This window comes from Populus trichocarpa, chromosome 5 (genome assembly GCF_000002775.5).
Source record: "Populus trichocarpa isolate Nisqually-1 chromosome 5, P.trichocarpa_v4.1, whole genome shotgun sequence".
In the NCBI taxonomy this organism is placed as follows: Eukaryota; Viridiplantae; Streptophyta; class Magnoliopsida; order Malpighiales; family Salicaceae; genus Populus; species Populus trichocarpa.
This window is the reverse complement of record NC_037289.2, coordinates 7,602,727-7,626,893: the sequence shown is the minus strand read 5'-3', so window position 1 is coordinate 7,626,893 and position 24,167 is coordinate 7,602,727. Positions and strand designations below refer to the sequence as shown.

Sequence of the window (24,167 nt, the reverse complement as noted above, 5' to 3'; positions counted from 1 at the left end):
TAATATAATTATTTATGTTATAAATTTTATTATTTTTATTATAATTAATATTATTAATAAAATAATTAATAAATTTGAAAACAAAATTATTATTAATATTAAAAAAATGTTATTTTTATATTATAAATGTTTACAGTATTTTTTATGAAAATAAAAGGTGAGCCCGCCGAATAGCGCGGCATCCAACTAGTATATTACTAAAGAAGAACACAGGTAAACTTGTTGCTACTGCAATTGATGAACAATCAATACAACTAAGAAAGAGGGGCCAGCAAGCTCATCAAGATCTTGGACTTCAAAATGTTATGTGAAGCTGTCCATGTTTGTGTCTTCATCTGATAAACGGTACCAAAGATGTTGCTTTCAAATGGTAGCTGAACTCATACGTATATATGATAAAGAAAACGAAGGGCATACAACCAGGCATGTATGGTATCTTATTTTTTAAGAGTAAATGGCCAGCTCAAAACAAAATCTCCCCTAGGAATCATAAATTTTTTCTTTAATTAGTAGAAAAAATTACGTGGAGAACAGACATAATACAGGATTCAGTTTCTGTTTTTATGATTTTAATTGTCCAAGATCCTTTGTAAATATCTAATAGTTTCGGCAAATAATTAAATACATAAATGAATCTTCTAAGCTCTAATAGAATTTGAATGAATTCTGAAGCCAACCAACCACCTTGAACAGCTAGGAATTTTAGAGTATCCTATTAATTATTGGCGAAAACAATGTGGAGATTGCTACAATGCTACTGCATCATATATAGCTCCAAAACCCATCTTTCTTTTTATTGCAATTCCCACCAGAAACGAAAGATAAATTTCCGAAAGCAAAAGTAAGGGAAACAAAGACTCAACTTTCTCGAGCCAATTTAGCTTTCGTTCTCCTCCCTATGAATTTCCCACAAGGATTAAATCCAGATGAAGGATCTCCAGAATGGATGAACAAGGCAGACAGCGCATGGCAACTAACAGCAACCACGATGGTCTGCCTACAAAGTGTTCCTGGGCTAGTCATTCTATATGGAAGCATGGTCAAGAAAAAATGGGCTGTCAACTCTGCCTTCATGGCCTTCTATGCCTTTGCCGCGGTGCTAGTCTGTTGGGTCTTATTGGCCCATCAAATGTCCTTTGGGGCCAAGATGAGCCCACTGGTAGGGAGACCTGGCTCTGCATTGTCAGAAAAACTTCTCCTTGGACCGTCTAGGAGGGGTTTGGTCCCAGTGGCTGATTTTGTGTTTTACCAATTTGCTTTTGCTGCTATTACTGTTATATTGCTGGCAGGTTCTTTACTTGGGAGGATGAACTTCTATGCATGGATGTTGTTTGTTCCTCTATGGCTGTTTTTCAGTTACACTGTTGGTGCCTCAACTATCTGGGGTGATGGCTTTCTTGAAAGACGTATAATTGATTATGCTGGTGGCTATGTAATTCATCTTTCCTCTGGGGTGGCTGGTTTCACTGCTGCATATTGGGTAATTCACATGCACTCCTAATACTTTTGTGTGTTTTAATTTAAGAAAATAGATATTCACCTCGAAAAAGAAGAGTTACTAATAATAAATAAAAGAGAAATTGTGTTGTCTGCCAATGGATTTTGTTGTATGCAAGCTATCTGACTGCTGAATCTGCGATTATGGTGGGTGATCATATACATATAGGTAGGACCAAGGCATTCACATGATAGGCAAAACTTTCCACCAAACAACATAATTCACATGTTAGGAGGTGCAGGGTTCCTATGGCTGGGATGGACAGGTTTCAATGGTGGATCTCCTTTTGCTGCTGGCTTGGTTGCTTCGTTGGCCATTTTCAACACTCATCTTTGCACTGCAACCAGCCTCTTGGTATGGGTTTCCCTGGACATGCTTTTTTACAGGAAAAGTTCTGTCATTGGTGCTGTCCAGGGGATGATCACTGGACTTGTTTGCATCACTCCCGGTGCAGGTCAGCCCTTTGTCTAGGCAATTTCTTACATTCACATTATGCATTCTATACACGATGATAAAAGTATGAAACATGACGCGGTAATTGATACATGGCAGGGATAGTGGAACCATGGGCAGCACTATTGATGGGAGTAATGTCTGGTTCAATTCCATGGTACACAATGATGGTGTTGCACAGGAGGTTTGCGTTCTTCCAAAGCGTGGACGACACATTGGCTGTCTTCCACACGCATGCTGTGGCTGGACTTTTGGGAGGAATTCTTTCTGGCATCTTCGCTAAGCCTGCCCTTCTAAAGTTGATGTACCCAGACACCACGTACCATACAGGATTAATTTATAGTTTCAGTGGCGGAAGACATGCGGATGGCTTTAAGCAGATGGGCATCCAACTTTTGGGAGCTGCTTTTATTACTGCTTGGAATGGAGGCGCTACAAGCTTAATTTGTATTCTGATAAGCCGCATTGTCGATCTTAGGATGAAGGAAGATGACCTAGAAATAGGTGATGATGCTGTGCACGGTGAAGAAGCCTATGCGCTGTGGGGTGATGGGGAGAGGATGCCGAAACCTCTTCGTCTGCACATGCATCCCAGACTTCCTTACTTCTGCCGACAACGCTTCTGATATGTCCATCAGAACTGGATACGTAATGCGTATCTAATAAGTTGCAATGCATTACCATGGAATAAGGCAGTATTGCTTATTGGTTCATTGCTGCGGCACTTATCCACTTTTCGTTGGATTATTGCTGCTTGCATCATGTAAATTTACAAGTTGGAAAAGAAAATAGATGTGATTGTTGTCAGAAAGAGAGGCATCTTATCATTATGTATCTTGCAAATTGGCAATTCGTAAGATCTACAAAACGCTCGGACAAAAAAAATAACGAACTCAAATGTAGAAATAAAACTGAATAACGTTTATATCAATGCAATTAGCAAAGGAGAACAGGCAGAGATGAAAATTTGATAATTAATTTCACTGTCACAACTCACAACTGTACACAAGTATTCATTGCAAATACACATATATCTAAAAAGCTTTACATCATAGGGTGGCGCACAACGGCCAATTAAAGATCGGATTTCATATTCAAGCCCATTTTCATGGAGCCTTCCATGTCACTGTCTGCGAATCTATTCATTATAGCAGGTTCTTTCTTCCTTTCAATAAAAATCATGTGAAGAAGAGTTTACTCAAGCACAAAAATCAGAGCAACGAAACAACGGGTAGCTTGTCATGTTTTCTCCAACCAAGGGATGAAATAAGAGACATGAAAGACAAGAGAACTGATTAGAATTACATGGTGATAGAACACCTTGATCTTTTTCTTTGAGAAACATCATTTCTAGTTTTTACATACACGTCATCTACAAAGGTTTACATTTGTCACTGCAGCAATAGTATCTTTCACTCCGTATGGAAGAGAGAATTGATCATCTAATAGCTTTCAACAATTCAGGGGGAGACTTGATCAAACTTACATGGTGGGCATATCATTTCTGGAAGCAAGTTTAAGCTGTACATACCAATATTTTGCACTTCTGACGACTATACACGAGTCCCTTGGACTGTTAACTGACATGAATGTGTCTATCGAAGTGCTATGCAAAAGAATGCCCATGATTATTTGTTTTCTGACCAGTATTCACCAGACAAATTTCATCTGAAACTACATAGGAACAAGCTCAAACAGACCAGCCACAAGCCACCAGTGGGAGCCTTAATAATAAAAACATCCTGAAATAAAGTTATATAGACATTAAGGCAGCCGTTACGTATGCAAGCGGCAAGGTAGAAGTTACACATGCAAGCTAGAAGCAACACTTTTAAAACTTGATATACCTTAAGTTGGCTAATGTTCCTGCCTTGACTTGCGAAGCTCCATCAGTTTGTCTCTCCACATGGCTGCAAGAGCAAGTGATCAAAATCAATGGTTTTAAGAAGCAAGAGACTTCATTGTGCGACTGATATAGAGTATAATTGATAATGAAAATGAAATTTGCATTGTCAAAACAAAGTAATTTTTATTTTAAGTACCTGCATCAGTGTACCTTTCCTCTTTAACAGCTAAATTCATATTCCTTACGAGATCAAGTTCCTCGACTAGTGAATCTGGACCATCAGCAGCACTGGACAAAAAGATTCAAATCAATCTTAGAATCAGCCTCCCATAGAGATGACATTGATGATGAGGCATAAATAAGCAAGCTTGGCCAAATACCTATCAAGGGACACATCATAAATAGGCTTTGAATTACGCACTCTTCCCACCCCATAACCAATTCGAATAGCATCAGTTAAAACAATTTGTTTACTTATATAAATTGGAGCCTGCATGGAGCAAAGTCCAACAATAATCAGCAGCATGTAAATCTTTTAGTACAATCAGAAAAAGGTTGTCAAAACAGTTAAACTAAAATCAGAAAACAAACAGTGATCATTCAACATTGAAGATAGTAACAGCATTTGAATAGCTACGGTTTGGAGATAAATACCTTACATCTACTTGCCACATTTATGGCATCTGACGGTCGTGCATCCACACTAAGAATATCCTTTTCCCCAGGCTGCGTATATTTAAAGTTCCATTTAACAAAAATAACAAGTACTAGTGATAATGTTTTTAGGACAACTAAGACATTTAATTCACAACTTTCTTTATTACCTTGCTAAAACATAATCTTGCAAAGTAAGTATTTGCCACTCTCTCTGTAATCCGTACCATTTTTACCTGAAATGAGGAGAAAGAAGACACGGAATGCTAAGGATGAATCTTTCTAAACTTTTCAATGTACTACAACTAATAGCCTAAGTGCCCAACACATATAGTTCCATACATCATATCCAAGCTCTTCTGCTACATTTCCCACAAGTTGGAACTGATCAGCGCAAACCTGCCAAAAAATCATGCAAACACAAGGGCTATTAAAAAGTAAAGTTAATAAACCAACAATAAATACAAGAGATGGGGAAAAAATTACTGCATTATCATCTCCTTGTATTCCATCTATCAATTTCTCAATAGCAAACTCCCCTGTGTCAGAAAACAACAAAACTTAACAGCTAGCAAATTTGTCCAAATTTGTAAAAAAACAAAGACAAGAAGAAATAAATGAAACGACAGCTTTCTAATATACCAACAATAATCGGCAGCACAAAGTCACCATCACAAGAAACTTTAAGGAAAATCGTGGGACTTTGAAATCCACGAAGAAAACCATGTCCTAATAATCCTGTATTAGGCCTCGCTTCCTTTCTTTCTTGCAGACCAAAAGGAAACACCAATTTACCAGATGAATGCCATCTAACCTCCTCTTGAAATCCTTGCTTCCGCATTCGATAATGAGAAATTGTCTCTGCAGCCCATCAAACCAATTAAGAGATTGTCTCACAATAACTCATTAACTTCATTTCTCTTTTTCCCTTCTAGACCCTATCCAATCTATATAACCAAAACCCATTTATGAAAGACCACCAAAATCTCATAAAGTTCGTTTTTTTTTTCTTGAATTAAGGTTACTTAACTTCCACATTGCAAACAAACTCATAAAGTACACCTCTTTTTCCCCTTTACCGTATCCAATAAAAAAAAACCAATACCCATTTCTTAAAATGCACCAAAACCTCACAAAAATGTGTTCTTTTGCATTTTTAGAGGCAAATCCAATAACAAAATCAACAGCTTTCTAAACCTAATCTAATAAAAACAACCACATCCCATCTTTTTAAATTCATCAAAACCTCGTAAATTAGTGTTCTTTTTTCATTTTTTGAAACAAGTTCAACAACAAAATCTACACACAAGTATCTATCTACAAAGAACATAATTATTAAACATAAAGAGAGAGGGAGGGAGAGGAACCTGAGACAAGAAGGGATGCAGGGAGATAATAAAGACCATTATTATTATTATGAGCATTAGTGGATCCACTGCTATCACTGGAAGCCTTACAAGAAACTGATATTGATCTGAGACATTGAAAGCGACACCGTATCCTCTTAACTGAGAACTGAAAGGAACAAGATGGACTAGGAGGAGGGTTTTTTTGTGGTGAGATTAAACGACAGGTCGGGTAATTTCCTTGATCTGTTGTCTTCAGAGTCTTGAAGCCACTGAATGTACGAGCTGGGAATTGAGCTCCTAGCATTTTTCGTGTTTTTGTTTTCTTGTCTATGTGTTCGTGTTCGTGTTCGTGTTCGTGTCTGTGTTTGTTAGGAAGAGATGTTAAAGGTTCTTCTAACAGACAGGGAAGGGGAGAGAAAGAGAGAGGGACGGGGGTGGTTGGATTTTGGAAGCCGCGAGTTAAAAATTAAAATACAGCATGTCTTGTGCTTATTTAGTAGGCTTTTATCATCGTCCACTTCAAAACTAACGGAAAATATATATATATATATATATATATATATATATATATATATATATATATATATATATATATTTTTAAGTTATGAAAAATTTAAAAATATTATTATTTATTAATTATATCAAATATAATTCTTAAATTTTTAATTGTTATATATAATTTTTTTTGAATATTTATTTTTTAATTTTATTTTTTAAAATTTAATTTTTATATTAATTTTTATTTTTATTTTTATAATTGCTATTTGTTATTTCCTTATTATTTTTTTATTGAAATTTTTTATCTATCAAATTTGATCATCATTCATTTGATTGTTACTTATTTTATTTGAAATAATTTATGAAATGTTAATTATTATTATTTTAATTTCTTCATCTTTCATTTTTTTAAAATTTTTTAGATTTGATCTCTATTATTTTGATTATTATTTATTTTATTTGAGATAATTTATGAAATTATATTTTTTTTCAATTTCATTCTCATTAAACTTTTTAATTTGTAAGATTTGTTCCTCATTATTTTAATAAACTTGAGAAAAATAAAACATTAATAAGTTATTTTCCAGTTTATTTTATATGACATAACCAAACACTGGAAAGTATTTTCCAACTTATTTTTCATTACACTACCAAACATCGGAAAATACTTTCCCGGAATTCACTTTCCTTAGAATTCACTTTACAAAAGAAAACTACTTTCCAGCAAACAAACGGACCTAAATAAATTTATTTTAATATACTCTTATGTTGCAGAATATGCAAGAGAAAATTTAATATATTAATTCAGATAAAAAAAAAATCAACCTTAATATGTGAAAAACGATTTAAGAATAACTAAACTGTTTATTCTTTAAATTATCAAAATTTATATTATATTGAAGTTCATCTTCCTAGAAAGCAAGCATTGTTTATTAGAAAATTGCTTTGGTTTTTTAGTTTATTTTTTTTTTCAATTTATTTTTGTATTGATTTTATTAAATATTAGGTTTTGATTTATTTTCTATAAAAAAAATTTAATTTTATAATCTAGATCGCGAGTATTTCGGGTTAACTTGGGTTTTTCTTAGTCTTTTTTTAATTTAATTTTTTTTAATTTTATTTTTTAAAAAGTTATTACAGTCTTGTAAGTTACGAGTTTAAAAAATTAACCGATATTAATCCATTCTTTTCCATCAATCATTTGACCCACGAACTAACTCTCAAATAGTTTAAAATATATTTTCTTCAAAATAAACATGATAAAAATGCTTGAACATTTTTCTTTAAAAGCTAAGATAAGAAGCAAGGAAAAGGAACCTGTGCTTAGGATTAGTTTTAAGGATATAATCTTTATCTGTTAGCCCAACATGATTGCATGGGTCCAGTCATTTTACACAACTCGTTGTTTTTTAATCTAGGATTTGGATAATGTCAAGATTTCTCTTTTGGGAGGACAGTGATTGTGGTGGAAAGAGTTTTAGGTGCTGTGACAACGTGCTGTCAAGTTACTTTACTTCAAATGAAGAAGAAAAAAAAAGTCATTTTTCGTTTATCATAATGGAAACAAAATGGTAGTGTTAATTATATAATAATGACAATTAAAGCTTCATTTCTTTCCTGTCATAATATATATATATATATATATATATAGAGAGAGAGAGAGAGAGTAATATCAGATACAAATGGGCTGCCATTTTTTATCCCATCGGAAATGTCCTTGGCATATTTTTGTCCTAGGAGACAATTCCTTTATCTGCATCCGTCCAATTCCTCCATACTACAAGGTATAATCTTGTACACGAGGGAGCTTGAAGTGATAGACTCACTGTCAGAGCAACAATTTCCTGCGAATCTTGGATAATGGGAAGATACGAAGTGGTTCCGTTAAAGCAGTTGGGAAGCTGAGGCGTTATAAGGATTTTTTGCCAAAGTTGGTTTCTTCATGAACTGCTTCAGCAGCTTGATAAGCTCGTAGGTCCTTGTGTCTCTACCAGAAGAGAGGCAGAGATCGAGTGGTGTTGAGCCATCCTGAGAGGGAGGTAAAAAAATAAAGTGATTTGTGATGACAATGTAACGAAAAAGGTTGCTGAAACTACTGGTGATAGGACTTTCAAAAAAATGCCCACCTACGATTTTCCTTCTTTTTTTTTTTTCCATTTCCCAGCTATTAAGCTTTTTTTCTTTTTTTGAATCCCCGTTTCATTTATTGACCATGGATCCTCCACATAAAGTAGGCAGCCGATTCTTATCAACCTATTGCTCAAGTTTCAAACTGCAGGCAATTTTGTCTGTATCTCTCGTATGTTAGCAGTGGTGACACAGTATGCAACCTAAGCTTTACTATCACCTCAATGCGGTAAAGCACAGTACAAAAGCCAGAAACACATACAAGCGGTGGTCTGATATCTTCCATGAATATTCATACGATGTGATGGTATGAGAGATTCCTAGAATCATTGTATAATTACCTTGTTTTTTAATGTCCTGTCCGCTCTTTTAATTAATAAAAGCTTCACTATGTCTGTTCTCTGGGTTTGAACAGCAAGATGTAACGGTGTCCATCCATCCTGAAAGGGTAATAAATGAGAGTGTTCACCACTGAAGCATCGAAACTGAAACGGAAAAAAAAAAGTAGGGTTATATCATCCTCACATTGTCCTGAAGGTTTATATCAACGTTATATAACAGAAGAAGTTTGATAGCTGGAGCAGATGCAGTTTGAACTGCATAATGCATCAAGGTGGCACCCTCCTGTCATCAGCAAGAAAAGAGAAAGAGGAAAGCAAATACAATCTCATTAGAAAATGGCTGCATAAAAGATGATAATTAGTCATAAGAGAACAAGTTGAACATGGTAAAATAAGATAAATAAATATAATGATTGTACTGGCAGAAAAATAAATATAAGATAAAGAAAGTCATTGCGTCAATACTCACTGCATCACGAACAAAAGGATCTGCTGATTCTCTCAACAGATAGCTGGTTATAGCTTGCTTTTTGCATACTATTGCTCTGTGAAGTGCAGTCCAACCATTCTGAGGAAAATATAACGATCCAAAGTTCAAAACTGAGCAAACATGAAATACTAAGAATTCCAAGCATTTTTGCATCCAATATGAAATAAAGGGAGGGAAGTGTATAAAACTTGATGGGACTGACAAAATCCAACAAATCAGCACAAGGCAATTCCACCTACCACATCCGCAGCATTGATGTCCACATTGTGCTTCAACAACGCATCCATAAGGTGGAATTCTCCTGATGCAGCAAGGGTGTGGAGAGGTAGCCATTTGCTCTGCAGAGAATTCAACAAAAATAAAAAACTACAAATGAATTGCAGATTTGCGTAATGTATATTATCCAAAAAAACAATTGCACCATGTACAGCCTGTCATAACTTCTTCAAACAAGAAAGACATGCATGACCAAAAAATGCAGGGGGGGATATAGCTATTGTAACTGTAAGAAACTTCTCATTTGATTCCAAAATCAGATTGAAACATCAGCTAGCAGTTCGATAACTACAAATTGAGAAAGCAGCAACTAATTATTAAACAACAATAAATATACATCAAAATCAAATACAGTGACGAGAGTGGTTCAACAGATAGTGAACTCACAGAGTTAGCAACTGCTAGATCAGGTACCCGCTTATTCAACAAAACCTTTTCCTCTTTCGTAAACAACTTGCGTTTACCTATTTATTCAAAACACAAGGCAGAAAAGGCGATGTGAATAGCAAGATCTTGAAGCTCACATGCAAAACATAGAGCAAAACAAAGCAACATCAGCACTCAAATCCAGAATGCATCTCATACGCTTTAAGAACTACGTAACATAAGGTGAAATAGCATTGAGTAACCCAAAGAGAATTAAAAATCATATTCTTCACAGCTTACACCAAATTCACACTAAAATTAACTAGTTTTGCATCAATCAAGCCAATAACAACAAATTCAATCCCTCTTATCAATAAACAAACAAACAAACAAACTACAATATCAACAAGAAAACAACAACCGATACCAAACCCAAGTTCAAAACTGAAAATAGAAAAGCAATTACCCTCAGATTTATGTTCGCCAGGCTCATAATCCTCACTGTTAAGAAACTCTCTAACATCATCTAAACCTCTCCCATAAACTGCCCATCTAGGATGCTTTCCTTTCACTCTCTCGCTAACAATCTCCTTCACTTCCACCTCGTCCTCTTTCATTTTCTCCTCTTCTTTAAAACTCTCTGGATTACCGAGCACAAGTGGCTTCAACTGTGCCAATTTGGCTTCTTTAAAAGCCTGATATTCCTCTAGATTCACACTCCTAATAGGAACCAACCCTTTCTTTTTCCTTTCGAATTTTTTATTATATTCCATTTCTTGAGCAATCTTTCTCCTTTCCTTTTTTCCAATATTAATCTCTGCTTGCGCATCTCTCCATTTCTCTGGCACCAAATTCTCTGCTTCAATTGTAGGAACAACCCTTTTTTGCTTTTTCTTAAAAGTTTTCAACTTTGGGTCCTCAATGGCATTTGAGTTGGTTTCCAAATATGGGTCTTCAAAAATGCCTTCTTCAAAGAGTAGACAGCCACCAATGGCATGGTCTTGGTCTTCAAAATCGTAATTTTGTATAGCGAATTGGGATTGTAGAGAAGGTGAGAAAGAGTGGATTTTTTGGGGAAATTTCAGGATTTTGAAAGATGAAAACTTGAGAGATGGAGGGAGAGATAGAAGGGCGTGTAATTTTGGGGTTTGTGGTGGGTTTAGCAGAGCTGGGAATGACATTGTTTCTGCAACTTTGGAGTAAGAACTGGAGCTGATTTTGGTGTCCCTTTATACGTCCTCTTTCTTTAGAATTTGTAGGGGCTGGGTTATAGCACAAATTAATGGGCTAATGTGGTGGGTTGAGACTTGAGACTGGCTTAACAAGTTTTGACTTTTTGTGAGTTCCCATTGTTTTTGGGGGGTAGAGATTAGAGAGCAAGAATGATTTTCATTCTAAAATCCTCATCCTCTCCATTTGACTGTTGTTATCACCAACTAGTTGGATTTGGGTCCATCTTATTGGTGATTAGCCAGTTGGATCTACTTTGTCATTATCGTTTATTGATACTGTTCGAAAAACTAATTTCAAATAAATACCTATTTAGGTTCCAAATCTTGAAAGATGGGTTAACCAGATGGCTAATATTGTTCATTTCACACAACAGCAAACTATCTCCAGTGCCATCCTTTTTCTCCCTTACATTTGCACCATTCTTTCCACATGTTAATCATCTCACAAGGGATTTTTCTTTTTGGCAAGTAAAAAATGTAAACAAGGGGATTTTTTAAATTAGTGGACAAATTATCTTCCATCAACTTCAGGGCAACCCCACAACGAACAAATCGCCTTTCCACTTCTTGACGGTAACCTGAAATTTTCTGCGTTCCCAAGCTGAACGTGAGGGTGCATCAGCTGATGGTAACAAATGGAAGCGAGCTGCTTTTGTTCGCGACTGTAGCTGGCCACTGACAACAAAATTGAACTATTGACCGGTGCTTTCATTTGCACCTTTATTTTATAACACGGTATAATATGGTAAGATTGTTTCAAGGCAACAATCAAAAGACAACCATACTCTGACCAATTTTCATTTCCATGGCATTGCGATGCAAAGCCATAAGCTACTGTGAAAGGTCTCAACTCTCAAGCATTGAACAACAATCGCTCGAAAATAAAATACGCAGTAATGGCTTACTGTTACATAAAGGTTTGCCACCATAACAATCATGCAGAAGAAGCTGAAACATTACACAAGTCTCGCGCATACCATCTTACTATTTCATAGCCAACTGTTTCACAGTAGAGTTAGGTAGCAACATATTACCCAGTCGTTCAAAGGAAAGAAAGTGCAGTAACAACACACAACTACATGTTTCTTGGAGGATGTAAACAAGTAAACTCAGATCTCACAATAAACACATAATTTGCTTAAAATTTGAGCAAATATTGTTACATCACCATGATTTCCACTTCACAAAATAACTTACGGCCTGTCTCACCTAGAGCCTCTAGGAGAATAAGGGGACCTGGACCTGTCCCTCCGTGATCGTCCACCATAGGGAGAGCGCCTGGGAGAATAATCACGACCACCACGATAAGGAGAGTGCCTTGGAGACCTGCGATGGTCATCACGACCATAGCCACCACGATACCTACCACGATCACCACCACGATCACCACCACGATCACCACGAGAGCCTTTCCAAAAAGCAAGATAAGTTAGTAAAATTCAAGCAAGGACATGCATTGAAAGTGTAGATAGAGCTCTTTCTTTCTAAGATAAAATTACATATATACAATATAAACTTACCATAGTCCCTGGTATTCTTCAGCCCAAGATAGTGTCCTGGAGTTGGAGTTCTTGGCCGTTTCCTCCGTGACTGAAAGTTACATGAATCACCTCAATACAGCAAACTATGAAAAATGTTCAACTTGGACAAAACAAACTAGGTAAAGTACAGAACTGAAACTTTAAGAACATATGCTTACCTGTAAAACTAAATAATATAAACACACACACAAGCATAAACATATTGTTAGGAGAAAAACTACACCTAGGAAGACAGCAAGGGGCAGGCTATCTACCAAGCACAACAAGGACAACAATCAGGCATATATGACTACTGTCTATTAACTGTTGGGCATGAAATACCATAAAGCCTGATTAGAAAGAAGTTGATAATGTCCGTTGATTAGTTGAGTTGAAATTGAATGCTTGATAATGTCCGTTGATTAGTTGAGGGTTGAAATTGAATGCTGATGTTGTATAGTTGTTGAACAATATAGTTGCTATGTTTAGTTGATCACTAGCATTTGAAAAGCTGTTTAAGCTGGCCATTGATCAAGCTGTTACACTTAAGTTGACATGGATGAACTGATCATCTTTGATTGCTGCCAACATAGCTGACGCAATGTGTTCTGAATATAACCAGAAAACTTCCAAGTTAAGAATAAAGATCCAATCAAATGGGTTGGTGAGCATCACCAACGAGATAATCACATTACCTTTTCCACAGTGATATATCGCCCCTCCAGAACTGACTGGTTGAGATATTTCACACAACGATTGGCACCGTCAACATTGTCCATTGTAACAAAAGCAAACCCACGAGAAATGCGTGTCCGGGGCTCCACAACAAGAAAACAAGATGCAACCTAAAAAATATAAATTCTTCAATGATTATTAATTGATATAAAAATGGATGACAACCACATTTACTAAGAAATATTAATTATACATCGAACTGCCTTAAAAGGGACCTACCTTTCCCTCCTTTGAGAAATGTTCTTCAAGATCCCTTTCTGTGACCCTTGTAGACAGCCCTGTCACATAAAGTGTATTTCCAGGATTTACGACTTCCGTCCTGCCATATAATCAACCAAGTAAAGATTAACATATAAACCATCTAAACAACAATGATGAAGCCAATACAGATCCACAAGACACATTGGAAGAAACACCATAACACATGTCTGTCATTCTAAGAAATTGCAATTTAAAAGCTGCAACTAACCTGTCCTGATCTCTAGACCTTGATCTGTGCAGAGACCACCAACCATCCATGTAATAAAGCCATAAAATTAGTGTTGGATGCAGATGTGCATTAGTGCCACAATTACAAACCAGCACACAATAAGCAAAAACCCAGGGTTACAGTACCTTCCACGACTTTGTGACCGTGACCTATGCCTTGGCCTTGGCAATGATCTTGATCTGGATCTTGACCTGGGCCTGGGCCTCGACCACGATCTTGACCTGGACCTCGACTGCTCTCTCCAAGGTGAAGGAGAGCGTGAATCCCTGGTATGCCCAGTTCAAATAACATCAACACAAAACAAAAGGTGCAGAGCCAAATAACCATATATATCTAAGCAACACAAGCTTGGCGAGGTAACAAATCTTAATAAACTCAAAAAATCCGAACTTTAACAACATAAAGCCATTGTTTGTGATGGCAATGCCATCTATCAAACCCTCCAATATTTTCTCAGGTTCCCTAGATTTGCAGCAATTTGAAACCAAAACAAAGCCATAGTTGCTCTTGACACATTCTATTACATAAGAACCTGAAGTCATTATTCGTAGTTGTCATCCCTCCCATCAAACCCTTCAATATTTTTAAAATCCCGTTAAGTAAACAAACGTATATCAGCTAGCCCCAATATTAACAAACCTAAGATTCGTTACATTAATCATTCTTAAACTCCTCAAAACACAAAACCCATATCTTAAACATCGAAAGTTGATGAAAACATAAAAATAAATATATAAAAAAACCCTTAATCTATATTAAAACTAGTTCGAGATGTTACCTTTTGACTGGAGAATCAGCCTGTAAGAGAAGGAAAAGATTAATTAGGTCTTTAAATTTTCAACAAATTACATATATAAAGAGAGAATGAGAGAGAAATTTCACCATTGGAAACGATGAAGAAGCCGAGACCTAATAGGGTTTTCTTTGGTTTTGAATGAAGGGCTCGACTCCGAAGTCTTACTTAAAATAAAAAAAAAAAAGGAAGAGAAATCATAGGATACTACACTACACTTTGATTTCTATAATGTTTCATATATTTCAATTTAGTCCTTATCTTTTAAAGATTCCCAAAGTTCATTTTATATTTCTATATTCCAATATGATGTTCCAATGTACACTTTTGTTTCTAAATTTCCAATCATATCAACATAAAGGATCATTTTCTTGATTATTTTTAATTTCTCATATATTTTTAAATAATTTTTTTGTGTTATATGTGGAGTTTTCATATTATAATGTGTAATAAATAACATATATAATGTGAAGTTTTAGCATAAAATCTTTCATGCTTGTCGATATTATCATTGTATAAAACATGTTTAACATTTATTTTTAATTAAATATATTATTAGTCCAATTATTATTTTATTATTATCATCAAAACATATAAAAATATAAATGTGTGACCTGAAGGTAAAAAAAAAATGTGAAAAAAATCATGAAGCCTAAATATTTAATAAACTCATTGTTAAATGATGAAATTAAAAAAAAATCAGTGTAAGAACAAGATCTAAAAAAAAATCAATGTCAACCCAAGCTGGCTTTTCGAACTCGTGACCTGAGTCATAAGAAAAAAATGACCCTATAAAAAAAATAATTAAGCTTAATCCTAAATCAACCCAACATTGAAATATAAAATTAGAAGAAAAAAAATCAATTTTAAAGAAGGATCCAAAACCAAAAATAGCAATTAAAAAGATGAAAACTAAACTTGACACTATAAAAAAAATGACAGGACACTTTTAAATTTTGGCAAACCAACATCAATCACGAGGATATGAGAGAGAAAAAAGAAAGGAGAAGAAAGAAAAAGTAGTTGAAGCTCTTGTCACTGCTTTTTCCATCGACATGCACAACTTAATCAGAAAAAGCACGTTGCATCGCTTTGAATGCAACCACTGACAACAGTGTGACACTATGAAGGAAGTTGCACTTGTTTCTAAAGTGCGACGACATTACCACAAACGGTGGCACATACATTGCACACGTCAATTCATGCATATCCTTTTTGGCCCTTGAAATTCTTCTAGTGTCAAATTTGATCCCTTAAACTTTAATTGTTTTAGATCAATTAAATTAAATTTTATTTTGCAAAACTAATTATCAAGCACGTGTTTTAATTTTTTCTTGATATCATGGAATCCTCATATCTAGGCAACCGAAAAAAACTTTCAAGTATAATCCAAAAAAAACTAACTATGAAAAAATTAAATTGAATAGAAAAAATCAAGGGACCAAAACAAAAGGTTGAATCTCTCTCATGTCCACATTTAAGTCCCCAATGTTTGAAAGAAAAAAGGACTCAATATTTGTCTAGTGTTGAAATTCCATCCTCATTGTTTTAATTATTTAAATTCAATTTAGTTTCATTTAATATTTTCAAATCGAGCATCAATCAATAATCCTTTTTTTTTTTTTTGACATTGCAAGTAGTCAATACAAGCCAAACAAAACAAATAACCAACTGTAATTTTTAATTAATCTAATGTATAAAAATGAAATTAAAAAAAATAAAAAACCATGTGAATCCATAGTGTTTCTTCTCACGAGACCATTTCTTTGAACAAAACCCGTTCATTACTCTAGCTGGTTCAAACATCAAACCTCAAGAAAGAAAGAAAACAGTAATTTTATTTGAGCTACATTTTATTAAAACTCAGCAGCTCCTAAATCGATAAACATTGAGAGTGCAGTGACTTAAACACATCCAAAAGTACATGGCCAAAGAACATTTGTTCACATTCTGCATCTCTTTCTCCCCATCTCCATTCCAATACCATTCATGCTACGAAATTCCCACCAGAAGAATGCCGTATTTCCTCCATTTATTGCATTTTGCTAGATTTGTGGCCAGTGATTCACCTTCGTGTGATGTAAATAAATGGTTAAGAAAAAAATTTAAAACCCGAGTCATACGTACCAATTAATAATTTAAATAATTTAAATAAAAATATAACAACAATAAATAAATAAAAAAGTAAAAAAGTAAAAAAAAATAACATGAACCCTTCAGAATATAAAAAATTCAATATTGAAGGGAGAAAATGAATATTTAACCCCATGCAATTTAATATTTATTCTAGAGTTAAATTAATATTTACACTGTGCAATAAAAAAACAAAATAATCAATTTAACCCATGCAACTTGTAAAAAACAATTATATTATGGTAAAAAAATCATCTTATCAGATAATTTTGAACACGAGGCAATTTCATCAAATAGCTAGTAATCTGAGTCTTAGGCTATAGTAATTTCCCCTTTTTTTAAATTTAATTTAATAATAAATAGTATAAACAAGGCGTAAAAACAAATTATTTAAAGATAAAATCCCAGGAGCACAATCAAATGCAATTTTGAACGGTCGGATGATTGCAGAAGGCAAAAGAACAGTAACACCTGCCTGCTTGCCTGGTATTGACATCAGCCACATCATTCATAAACTTGCAACACACATAGAAGGTGAACAGGAAATGTGAATAGCACTCCATTTTTAAAATGTTACACTGGAACCAGGCATGTACGGACTTGCTATGTAGCTTGTTTCGTTAACCTTCTCCCATCGATGACAGCCTAGAAACCATTCGTATCAGCCAGTATTCACAGCGTCTCATCCTTGTCTTGCTTTCCACAGTGACATGACATACTTAGAGCTTCCCCAAGACATGAAGTAAAGAGAAAACATACAAAACATAAAGCTCCGCATTGAGAAACCCAGAAACATGCTGCCCATTTTCCTCATCAGTGTTGCATGAACACGAGATGGGAAGGGGATTATGTTGTTAACACATCGGGAAGTGTGGTGGAATGAGCTCCAAGCACCTTGCCACCAACATCTGGGAAATTCTCATGTCCAGGAAGTGGACACACCTTCCCATCAGCATCTACCAGCAAAGGATACTTGAGAAGATGTCCTTGCAACAGTTTGAAATTCGGATCTGTGAATTTCCTCCAGTTGTCCTCGGCAATTTTATTTACTTTCTTCACACAATGCAAATCCTCGGGTTCCATGAACAGTTCATCTATCTCACCAAGATGTTCCACCCATAGTGACATTCTATATCCATAAATCTGCACAAAAAGAAAAGAAAAGAAAAGAAAACATTTTTCCATGCTGACCACCTCATGAGCAACAGCAAAACTAGGCCAGAAACAAGATTTTTGCTATGGCATGAAGAAGGATGCCAAACAAACCTGTCCACGTGGATGCTTCTTCCTTGCAGCCCATGTGTGCCGGGGTTGATATGAACCCATAGCTATCTCAGTGTCTTTTGACCCAGCCATGGATCTCTGGTTAATATTTGCAGATCCCATTATCACATACTCATCGTCCACTACCATTCCCTTTGCATGGACATAAATCATGAATCGCTGAGATTTAAAAGATTCGGAGACCTGATTGAAACAATGTGATTGTGAACATTATTAGGACTTCAATGCAGATAAAAAGTAAAAGCCACACTTCGAAGATAACAACCTCAACTATCATACCCTTTTCAAAAAAGGGAATACTGCTGCAAGATTAAATGGTAAGGAACAAAAATAAATATCATGAGGTCAATTTTTAAGGCTATAAGAGTAGCTGACATTTGCTTTAGTGAAATAACACCAACCGCGCCTTGGAGAAGCAGGTCACAGAAGATTTCTGCCTCAACATTTTCAGAAACAGAAAGTCATGATAGTTTTCCCATCATTTAGGTCACTGGACACAATCAAGAACTGAGATAGATATGAAAGAAAAAATCCATGTCAGAAACTTGAAAAAATGGCAGCACTTTATGTAACCGGGATAATCCAGAATTGCCAGAGTATGAGACAAACAGGAGCGCAGAAACCTTTCCATATGCACCTCCACGCCAAAGGAAAATACGTGAGCTAAAACGAAATTTCAGAAGGGAATTATTTATTTATCTTCATTGTGTTGACATTTTATTATGACCATTGTCGCATGGCTGACAATTAAAATTGGGAACTTGAATTGGGCTTTGTTTACACAAAAGTTCGAAGTTTCAAAGGCCACATATTTCAGTTCCTATAAGCAACTTTTGGATTATAGCCAATCGGATACCGTGCACACCACTTTCTAGGGTGAAAATCAGCAGCAAGTGCAGACGCAGCTATATCCATAATATATGGTTACATAGCAGCCAACAAACTATTTTATACACAGAAAGAAAACAGGTAATGCAATGGTAACGATGAAAAACCACAGAAGGATATAATCTGAAAGAATTACCGTTCCACCATTAGCACTCGACAATTCTTGGGGAATTTCTTCTCGTTTACCAATGCAATAGAAATTGAGGTAGTCTTGAGGATGTGAATCTACAAGATTCATTGATTTAAGTTCCTGTGCAATTTTTTCATACATTGCTTGCATTGTCTGGCTCTGCAAAGTATAAACTTTCTAAAGTTAGCGACAAAATAGATTGAATTGTTGCTCTGTTTCAACAGAAACCCTTGGTGTCTCACAACAATCAAATCCAACTTGCTGACAGAATCACTAAAAGAAATCAACTCACAACCCAAAGCAATAGTCACCCAATCAGCGTGCACCAATATTAAGAAACTCCTTAATAAAGCTGCTTTAGCAGCAAAATTTGAGTAACAGTTATTATTCTCTGTTATGTATCTAAAACCATGGTCTTGCCTATAAGAAGGATAATAACAGTAAAAGTAGCAAAACAGCCGTTCTAGCTGCAAGTCACTAAACATCTTACCATGAAAAATCACCAATTGCAGGTATAGGAATCAAGCATCCCAGACCAATGGAATTGGAAATCAAATACTTCTTATTGTTTAAGGACAGAAAGTGGAAACTTATGTTGATCCAAGACCGTATAAGGTGAACCTTTCCCATGTCACTAGGGACAAGGCATATGAGAAGTACACTATGACTACAAGAGCTCATGAATAATAAAAAGTTGACCGGGTTCCAAATATACAAGATGGTTCATTCTTGATGTCTGAAAAAATATATTGATCTTTCAAGTCAACATAGTTGATTATACACTACCTGCCAAAAGAGAATTTCTTGCACAGTGTTGGTCTTTGGATCACCCTCTGGCCACAATGGAATAACAACATATACTGCAAATCTCTCTTTGGCTCTAATTTTACTAACAATCTTCAATGCCAACTCCATTGGGATTAGATTATCAGCTCCTGCACATCATAATAATGGAAACAACTTGAGAACAAATGTGTGTATGTGTGTGTTTTATCTGTGTTGTCGTGTGTAAAATTAAGGCATGTAGTTACAGCCATGATCGTTGTCCATAGAAATAGCAAAAAGTTTCATTCAAAACAGCTTGACAATAACATAAGAAGCAAAGGTGAGCAAAACAGAATTCATGATGGTAGTGGCTAAACTAGTGAGACGCTAAAAAATAAAAATAATTGAGTTGTCAACTTAAAAAGGCAAACAAATAGATGAAAAGCCATAGAGGTTGTGGTAAAAGATATGAATTTGAGAAGGTCCAAAATCCAAATCTTATCAAGCAAAAGAACATCTACCAAGATATATTATTCCTAAAATCCAAATACCCATGCAAAATTTTGTATATAGAGGCTCTGCATCAACGTGGGTCTCTTGAAAAAGGAATCCTAATCCAAAAAAAAAAAAAAGAACCGGTATAATGAAAATTTGCAATTCTGACCTGCATCCTTATATGATGGCCATGCATATGAGGATCCAAGAAAATACTGATTTTCAATATATATGAAATGCTGAGCAGATCTGATGGCTTGTATGTATGCTGTTTGAATGCTTTTATCTACAACCAGATCTTTTGCAACAACTAGGTTCTGCAACACAAAATTAACATCAATAAAGGTATGTTATCTTTGGCTTATATTAAAAGGAAGAAGGAAAATAAAATGTTCAACTTGCGGTAAACCTGATCCTGACACTCATCAATAGTTTTGGGAAATCCTTTCAGTGATCCGGAGTCAATGGACCTAAAAATCTGCAAAAACAAAATAAGTAAAAACAGGGGTCAATAAAATGATGATGATGATGATGATAAAGGTTGTAATCTAAACGACAAAATTAGAGGGTGTGATGTCCAACCTGGACATGCCAATTCTCAGGGCCTTCTTCACTGGAAACATATACTGTGGGATCATCAGGTGGAACTATTGTGGTTCCATCCTTTGTTTCAGAAAGGTGAGGACTTAGTATCCACGAAATCCGTTCTATCTTTATCAATGAATCATCGCTCCAGTGGGATTTTCTTTTGAAACGCAGTCCCAACTCTGTCCACTTTGTTGCTTTCCTCCAACGCTGCTCAAAGTTTATAAGAGCATCATATGCAGCTGGCCCATCAATTTTACAATGCAGGTCATGCCAGGGCTGCCTTGGTGCTTTGGTTAAAGCCTTTCATACATAAAAAGGAGAGTTGAGGCAAAAAAAAGTGCAAAAAGAAAAAAGTATACAGAACCAAAGGATCTGGCGGAACAATATCAGAAGTCAATAAACAGGAATTCAGAATATTTAGTAAACCATGTTAGTATTGGGGATGATAAAGAAAATATCACTTGAAAGTGATATAAATTTCATGGCAACTTAAACATCAAGTCACATTGAAATTATAGGTACATTATGCGCTTGAAAAAGTGGAAAACAAACTATTACAGCACCATTTGTACACTGTTGATCTGAATATAAATAGCAGATACCGAAAGTGAAAAGACTACTGAAACTAAAAGTTGATCATTTGATTTGTCTATCACTTACAGGAAATGTTGGATTGTGGAAATCATCCTGAAAGACAGTGTTGAGATCATGAAACAGTCTATGTCCGGGAGTATCATACCGTCCATCGCAGAGATCAATGCCTCCTATAAATGCAGTGATCTTCCTGTTATTACCGGATGCTTGGGTGTCCACAAGAACACATTTCTGATGGTGCGTAAACATGGTTCCAACAATCTGGGAAAAACCACCGCACATCAATAAATTGTCCAAAGAGAAGCAATTGTGACCTCTCAAATGAAACCGAAAGAACAACCAAGTTTGTTCCACAAACCAAAACTTACCAATTAATATTTTTGCATACGCTAAAGAGATGTAAAATAAAAACCCATTAGCCAAAAGAATGTGCATTGTTAAAACAACCAACACACTTAGCTGCATGTGCTTCTTATGAGACAACAATCAACTCAACAATAAAATCAGGCTTGCCTGTTGCTTGAGAAAACTGAGCTTACTGCTGGCATATCGAGGTGCCAACACACAAGTAACAGATGAATGCTTGAAGAATCTTCTGGTTTCTTCATCATGTGTTGCCATAACTCCTGCCTGTATCCCAAAATAGCTTTTCACATTATAAAACTATTGCAGACATCTTTCATTATTAAATATCCCTACTGCTAAAATCATGAGGGGAAAAAATACAATTACAAAATAGAAGTTGCATGTGCCCCCTGCCATCACATTACAAATTTGCATTAAATTTTAAAACCTTCTGACAAAACCTCCCCTTAACTTTCCACTACAAGAAAGTGGCAACAATCACCCAAGTTAAACAATCATAATTGAATTATTTAACCATTCATCGCTCATTAACCAAACAAAACAAACATCACACAAAATAGCAACAACGGACCAAATAAACCCACATAATAATAAAAATCAAATAGTACTAATCAAAATCCTCACTTACTGTTTTAATCCCAAATTTATCATGAGAAGTCCTATCATCCCAAACCAACAACAAGACTCTCACACCTTCCTCGCTCTTATACTTCAGCAGCTCCCCAAGTGTCAAATTTCCACCTCTTGGCAATGGCCTAGTTGGTTCTCTAACCAACTTAATCTTATAAAAGACAGACCAGCCAACAATATAAATCATATGATGAGCTTCGGATATGGCATAACAAATATCCTCCCAGCACCTCTCTTGCTTAAAAACCTTCCCTCCATCAATCTCAATCTCAGGCAAGTCATGATCCTTCACATGAGCATCTTGATAGAGTGTCACATGACCGCCTTTTCGGACCGGGAAATAGGTACCCCTCACCCCATTTACTACAGGATCACCTCCAAACCCATTCTGGTATAAAGGGTTTTTCTCAAAAGGTGTGAATTTCAATTCCAGATAAAGAGCTGTGTCGGGCTTTGGTGGTTTCCCTGATGCAGCAATTATTGGAAACCATCCCTGAATAAACTCCCCCGACAACACTGTTGATGCAGGTATCTTCACGGTCCCGATCAACTCTGCACCGAACAAATCATTATCTTTGACGTGAAATTCAATATCTTTAACAGGATGTGCCAAAGGGATATTGAACCTTTGCTCCCAAACGGGGGTTGCGGCATTTTTCAACACGCGGGTGCGGGCGAGTGTCACCTGAGGGACTGTCACTGTCACGTATGCATCACTGGTGATAATGTGACGGTGGTGGATCTTCTTGTCGGCATCACTGTGGTGGCGGTGGTCGCGGTCACGGTGGTGGCGGTGGTCGCGGTCATGGTGGTCGATGGATTTGGTGGTGGTGGTGGTGGCGGAAGAAGGGATGCAAACATTGAAGCACTGGCGGAAGTTCTTGGAGATAACATCCATGTTGGGTAAAGATCTGGCTTCAACTATGAGCAAGTCCAGGTCACCGTGAAGGTAGATGAGGTGGTTGTGACTGGAGCTCTCAGCCATTTTATTGGGCGGGATTTTTCAGAGATTGTGAAGAAATTGTCTTAATTGAACAGGGAGGTTATCATGGTTCTTATAGTAAGAGGAAAGGAGGAAAAAGGAAGGAATCTTCGAGGTAGGAGACAACAAAGGAATAGCGTTGTTGGGGTTGTGGGTTTATTGCGTTTGCTTGTCACATAGAGCTTAGACCTCGTGACCCTTTGTGTGTTCTTGTTGTGTTATGTTTCTCTTCATTTTTATACTACTTCCATGTCTAGCTTTTGGACTCGAACAAGAAAACCGAAAAGAGATGGCCTCTTTATTTAACCATGATGATTGATGATTAGCAGTTTCACGATCACCCTTTTTCTTTTCTTTTTTCTTTTTAACTTGCATCAACTACTTACTACATGAACTAATTTATCAGGGATATTAGGACATGGATTCTTCGATCTCTCAGCAGCTGATTTCAGTTATCTAGATTAGTGCATGAGACTTATTTTTTAAATCTCAAATCCACGTAATAAGATCAGGCCCGAGTCAAAGTGAAAAGTCAATTTTTTAGTCAAAGAGCTGGAGTGGTGGTGACCAAGGGGGGGAGAGAGAGAGAAGGATAAAGTTTTTTTTTCTCGAGGTGGGTCAGATATGATTTGCATCTTGAATTA

At 35.9% G+C, this 24,167-nt stretch overlaps 5 protein-coding genes across 6 annotated transcripts; 1 reads left to right on the top strand and 4 right to left on the bottom strand.

Annotated features, from left to right (window-relative positions):
* The first annotated feature begins 240 nt into the window (after nt 1-240).
* Nucleotides 241-2,808, top strand: LOC18099115 (ammonium transporter 2 member 3). Its single transcript, XM_006382960.3, has 3 exons — nt 241-1,480; nt 1,667-1,952; nt 2,051-2,808. Exons 1-3 carry the CDS (start codon nt 899-901, stop codon nt 2,575-2,577), a joined length of 1,395 nt encoding a protein of 464 aa, XP_006383022.1. The 5' UTR covers nt 241-898; the 3' UTR covers nt 2,578-2,808.
* Nucleotides 2,809-3,229: 421 nt separating this feature from the next.
* On the bottom strand, nt 3,230-6,272 carry LOC18099114 (bifunctional nuclease 2). 2 transcript variants are annotated; one of them, XM_024600433.2, is made up of 10 exons: nt 5,819-6,272; nt 5,094-5,312; nt 4,938-4,990; nt 4,794-4,850; nt 4,622-4,687; nt 4,452-4,523; nt 4,178-4,287; nt 3,994-4,085; nt 3,799-3,861; nt 3,230-3,693 (listed from the first exon to the last, which is right to left on the bottom strand). In XM_024600433.2, exons 1-9 carry the CDS (start codon nt 6,102-6,104, stop codon nt 3,809-3,811), a joined length of 1,008 nt encoding a protein of 335 aa, XP_024456201.1. In that variant the 5' UTR covers nt 6,105-6,272; the 3' UTR covers nt 3,230-3,693; nt 3,799-3,808. The 2 variants fall into 2 exon arrangements, with proteins under 2 accessions (XP_024456201.1, XP_006383021.2); XM_006382959.3 differs by having other exon boundaries at nt 3,230-3,625.
* A 1,698-nt stretch (nt 6,273-7,970) lies between these two features.
* Nucleotides 7,971-11,572, bottom strand: LOC7486552 (ankyrin repeat domain-containing protein, chloroplastic). The gene is made up of 7 exons (XM_002307303.4): nt 10,365-11,572; nt 9,920-9,996; nt 9,496-9,594; nt 9,236-9,334; nt 8,951-9,049; nt 8,767-8,865; nt 7,971-8,326 (listed from the first exon to the last, which is right to left on the bottom strand). Exons 1-7 carry the CDS (start codon nt 11,077-11,079, stop codon nt 8,183-8,185), a joined length of 1,332 nt encoding a protein of 443 aa, XP_002307339.2. The 5' UTR covers nt 11,080-11,572; the 3' UTR covers nt 7,971-8,182.
* A 514-nt stretch (nt 11,573-12,086) lies between these two features.
* On the bottom strand, nt 12,087-14,899 carry LOC18099113 (serine/arginine-rich splicing factor SR45a). The gene is made up of 8 exons (XM_006382958.3): nt 14,758-14,899; nt 14,654-14,673; nt 14,001-14,141; nt 13,855-13,878; nt 13,605-13,704; nt 13,346-13,495; nt 12,651-12,720; nt 12,087-12,538 (listed from the first exon to the last, which is right to left on the bottom strand). Exons 1-8 carry the CDS (start codon nt 14,758-14,760, stop codon nt 12,336-12,338), a joined length of 711 nt encoding a protein of 236 aa, XP_006383020.1. The 5' UTR covers nt 14,761-14,899; the 3' UTR covers nt 12,087-12,335.
* A 2,220-nt stretch (nt 14,900-17,119) lies between these two features.
* Nucleotides 17,120-23,932, bottom strand: LOC7468855 (phospholipase D delta). Its single transcript, XM_024601470.2, has 10 exons — nt 22,540-23,932; nt 22,059-22,175; nt 21,612-21,806; nt 20,946-21,251; nt 20,773-20,841; nt 20,533-20,680; nt 19,890-20,038; nt 19,110-19,262; nt 18,068-18,268; nt 17,120-17,944 (listed from the first exon to the last, which is right to left on the bottom strand). Exons 1-10 carry the CDS (start codon nt 23,524-23,526, stop codon nt 17,648-17,650), a joined length of 2,622 nt encoding a protein of 873 aa, XP_024457238.1. The 5' UTR covers nt 23,527-23,932; the 3' UTR covers nt 17,120-17,647.
* Nucleotides 23,933-24,167: the final 235 nt, after the last annotated feature.

Excerpts from the sequence above, each read along its gene's own strand:
- LOC18099115 (XM_006382960.3), top strand. The coding sequence starts at position 899 with ATGAATTTCCCACAAGGATTAAATCCAGATGAAGGATCTCCAGAATGG. Across the intron at positions 1,481-1,666 it reads GTTTCACTGCTGCATATTGG|GTAGGACCAAGGCATTCACA; the intron begins GTAATTCACATG and ends ATATACATATAG. Across the intron at positions 1,953-2,050 it reads TTGCATCACTCCCGGTGCAG|GGATAGTGGAACCATGGGCA; the intron begins GTCAGCCCTTTG and ends GATACATGGCAG.
- LOC18099113 (XM_006382958.3), bottom strand. Across the intron at positions 13,705-13,854 it reads AGGTCTAGAGATCAGGACAG|GACGGAAGTCGTAAATCCTG; the intron begins GTTAGTTGCAGC and ends ATTATATGGCAG. Across the intron at positions 12,721-13,345 it reads GATATATCACTGTGGAAAAG|TCACGGAGGAAACGGCCAAG; the intron begins GTAATGTGATTA and ends TGTAACTTTCAG.
- LOC7468855 (XM_024601470.2), bottom strand. The coding sequence starts at position 23,526 with ATGGCTGAGAGCTCCAGTCACAACCACCTCATCTACCTTCACGGTGAC. Across the intron at positions 21,252-21,611 it reads TCCACAATCCAACATTTCCT|GCTTTAACCAAAGCACCAAG; the intron begins GTAAGTGATAGA and ends TATGTATGAAAG. Across the intron at positions 19,263-19,889 it reads AAGAAATTCTCTTTTGGCAG|AGCCAGACAATGCAAGCAAT; the intron begins GTAGTGTATAAT and ends TATACTTTGCAG.
- LOC18099114 (XM_024600433.2), bottom strand. The coding sequence starts at position 6,104 with ATGCTAGGAGCTCAATTCCCAGCTCGTACATTCAGTGGCTTCAAGACT. Across the intron at positions 4,851-4,937 it reads TACAAGGAGATGATAATGCA|GTTTGCGCTGATCAGTTCCA; the intron begins GTAATTTTTTCC and ends ATTTTTTGGCAG. Across the intron at positions 4,288-4,451 it reads ATGTGGCAAGTAGATGTAAG|GCTCCAATTTATATAAGTAA; the intron begins GTATTTATCTCC and ends TGCTCCATGCAG.
- LOC7486552 (XM_002307303.4), bottom strand. The coding sequence starts at position 11,079 with ATGTCATTCCCAGCTCTGCTAAACCCACCACAAACCCCAAAATTACAC. Across the intron at positions 8,866-8,950 it reads ATATAAACCTTCAGGACAAT|GATGGATGGACACCGTTACA; the intron begins GTGAGGATGATA and ends TTACCCTTTCAG. Across the intron at positions 8,327-8,766 it reads ACAGGACATTAAAAAACAAG|GATGGCTCAACACCACTCGA; the intron begins GTAATTATACAA and ends CCTCCCTCTCAG.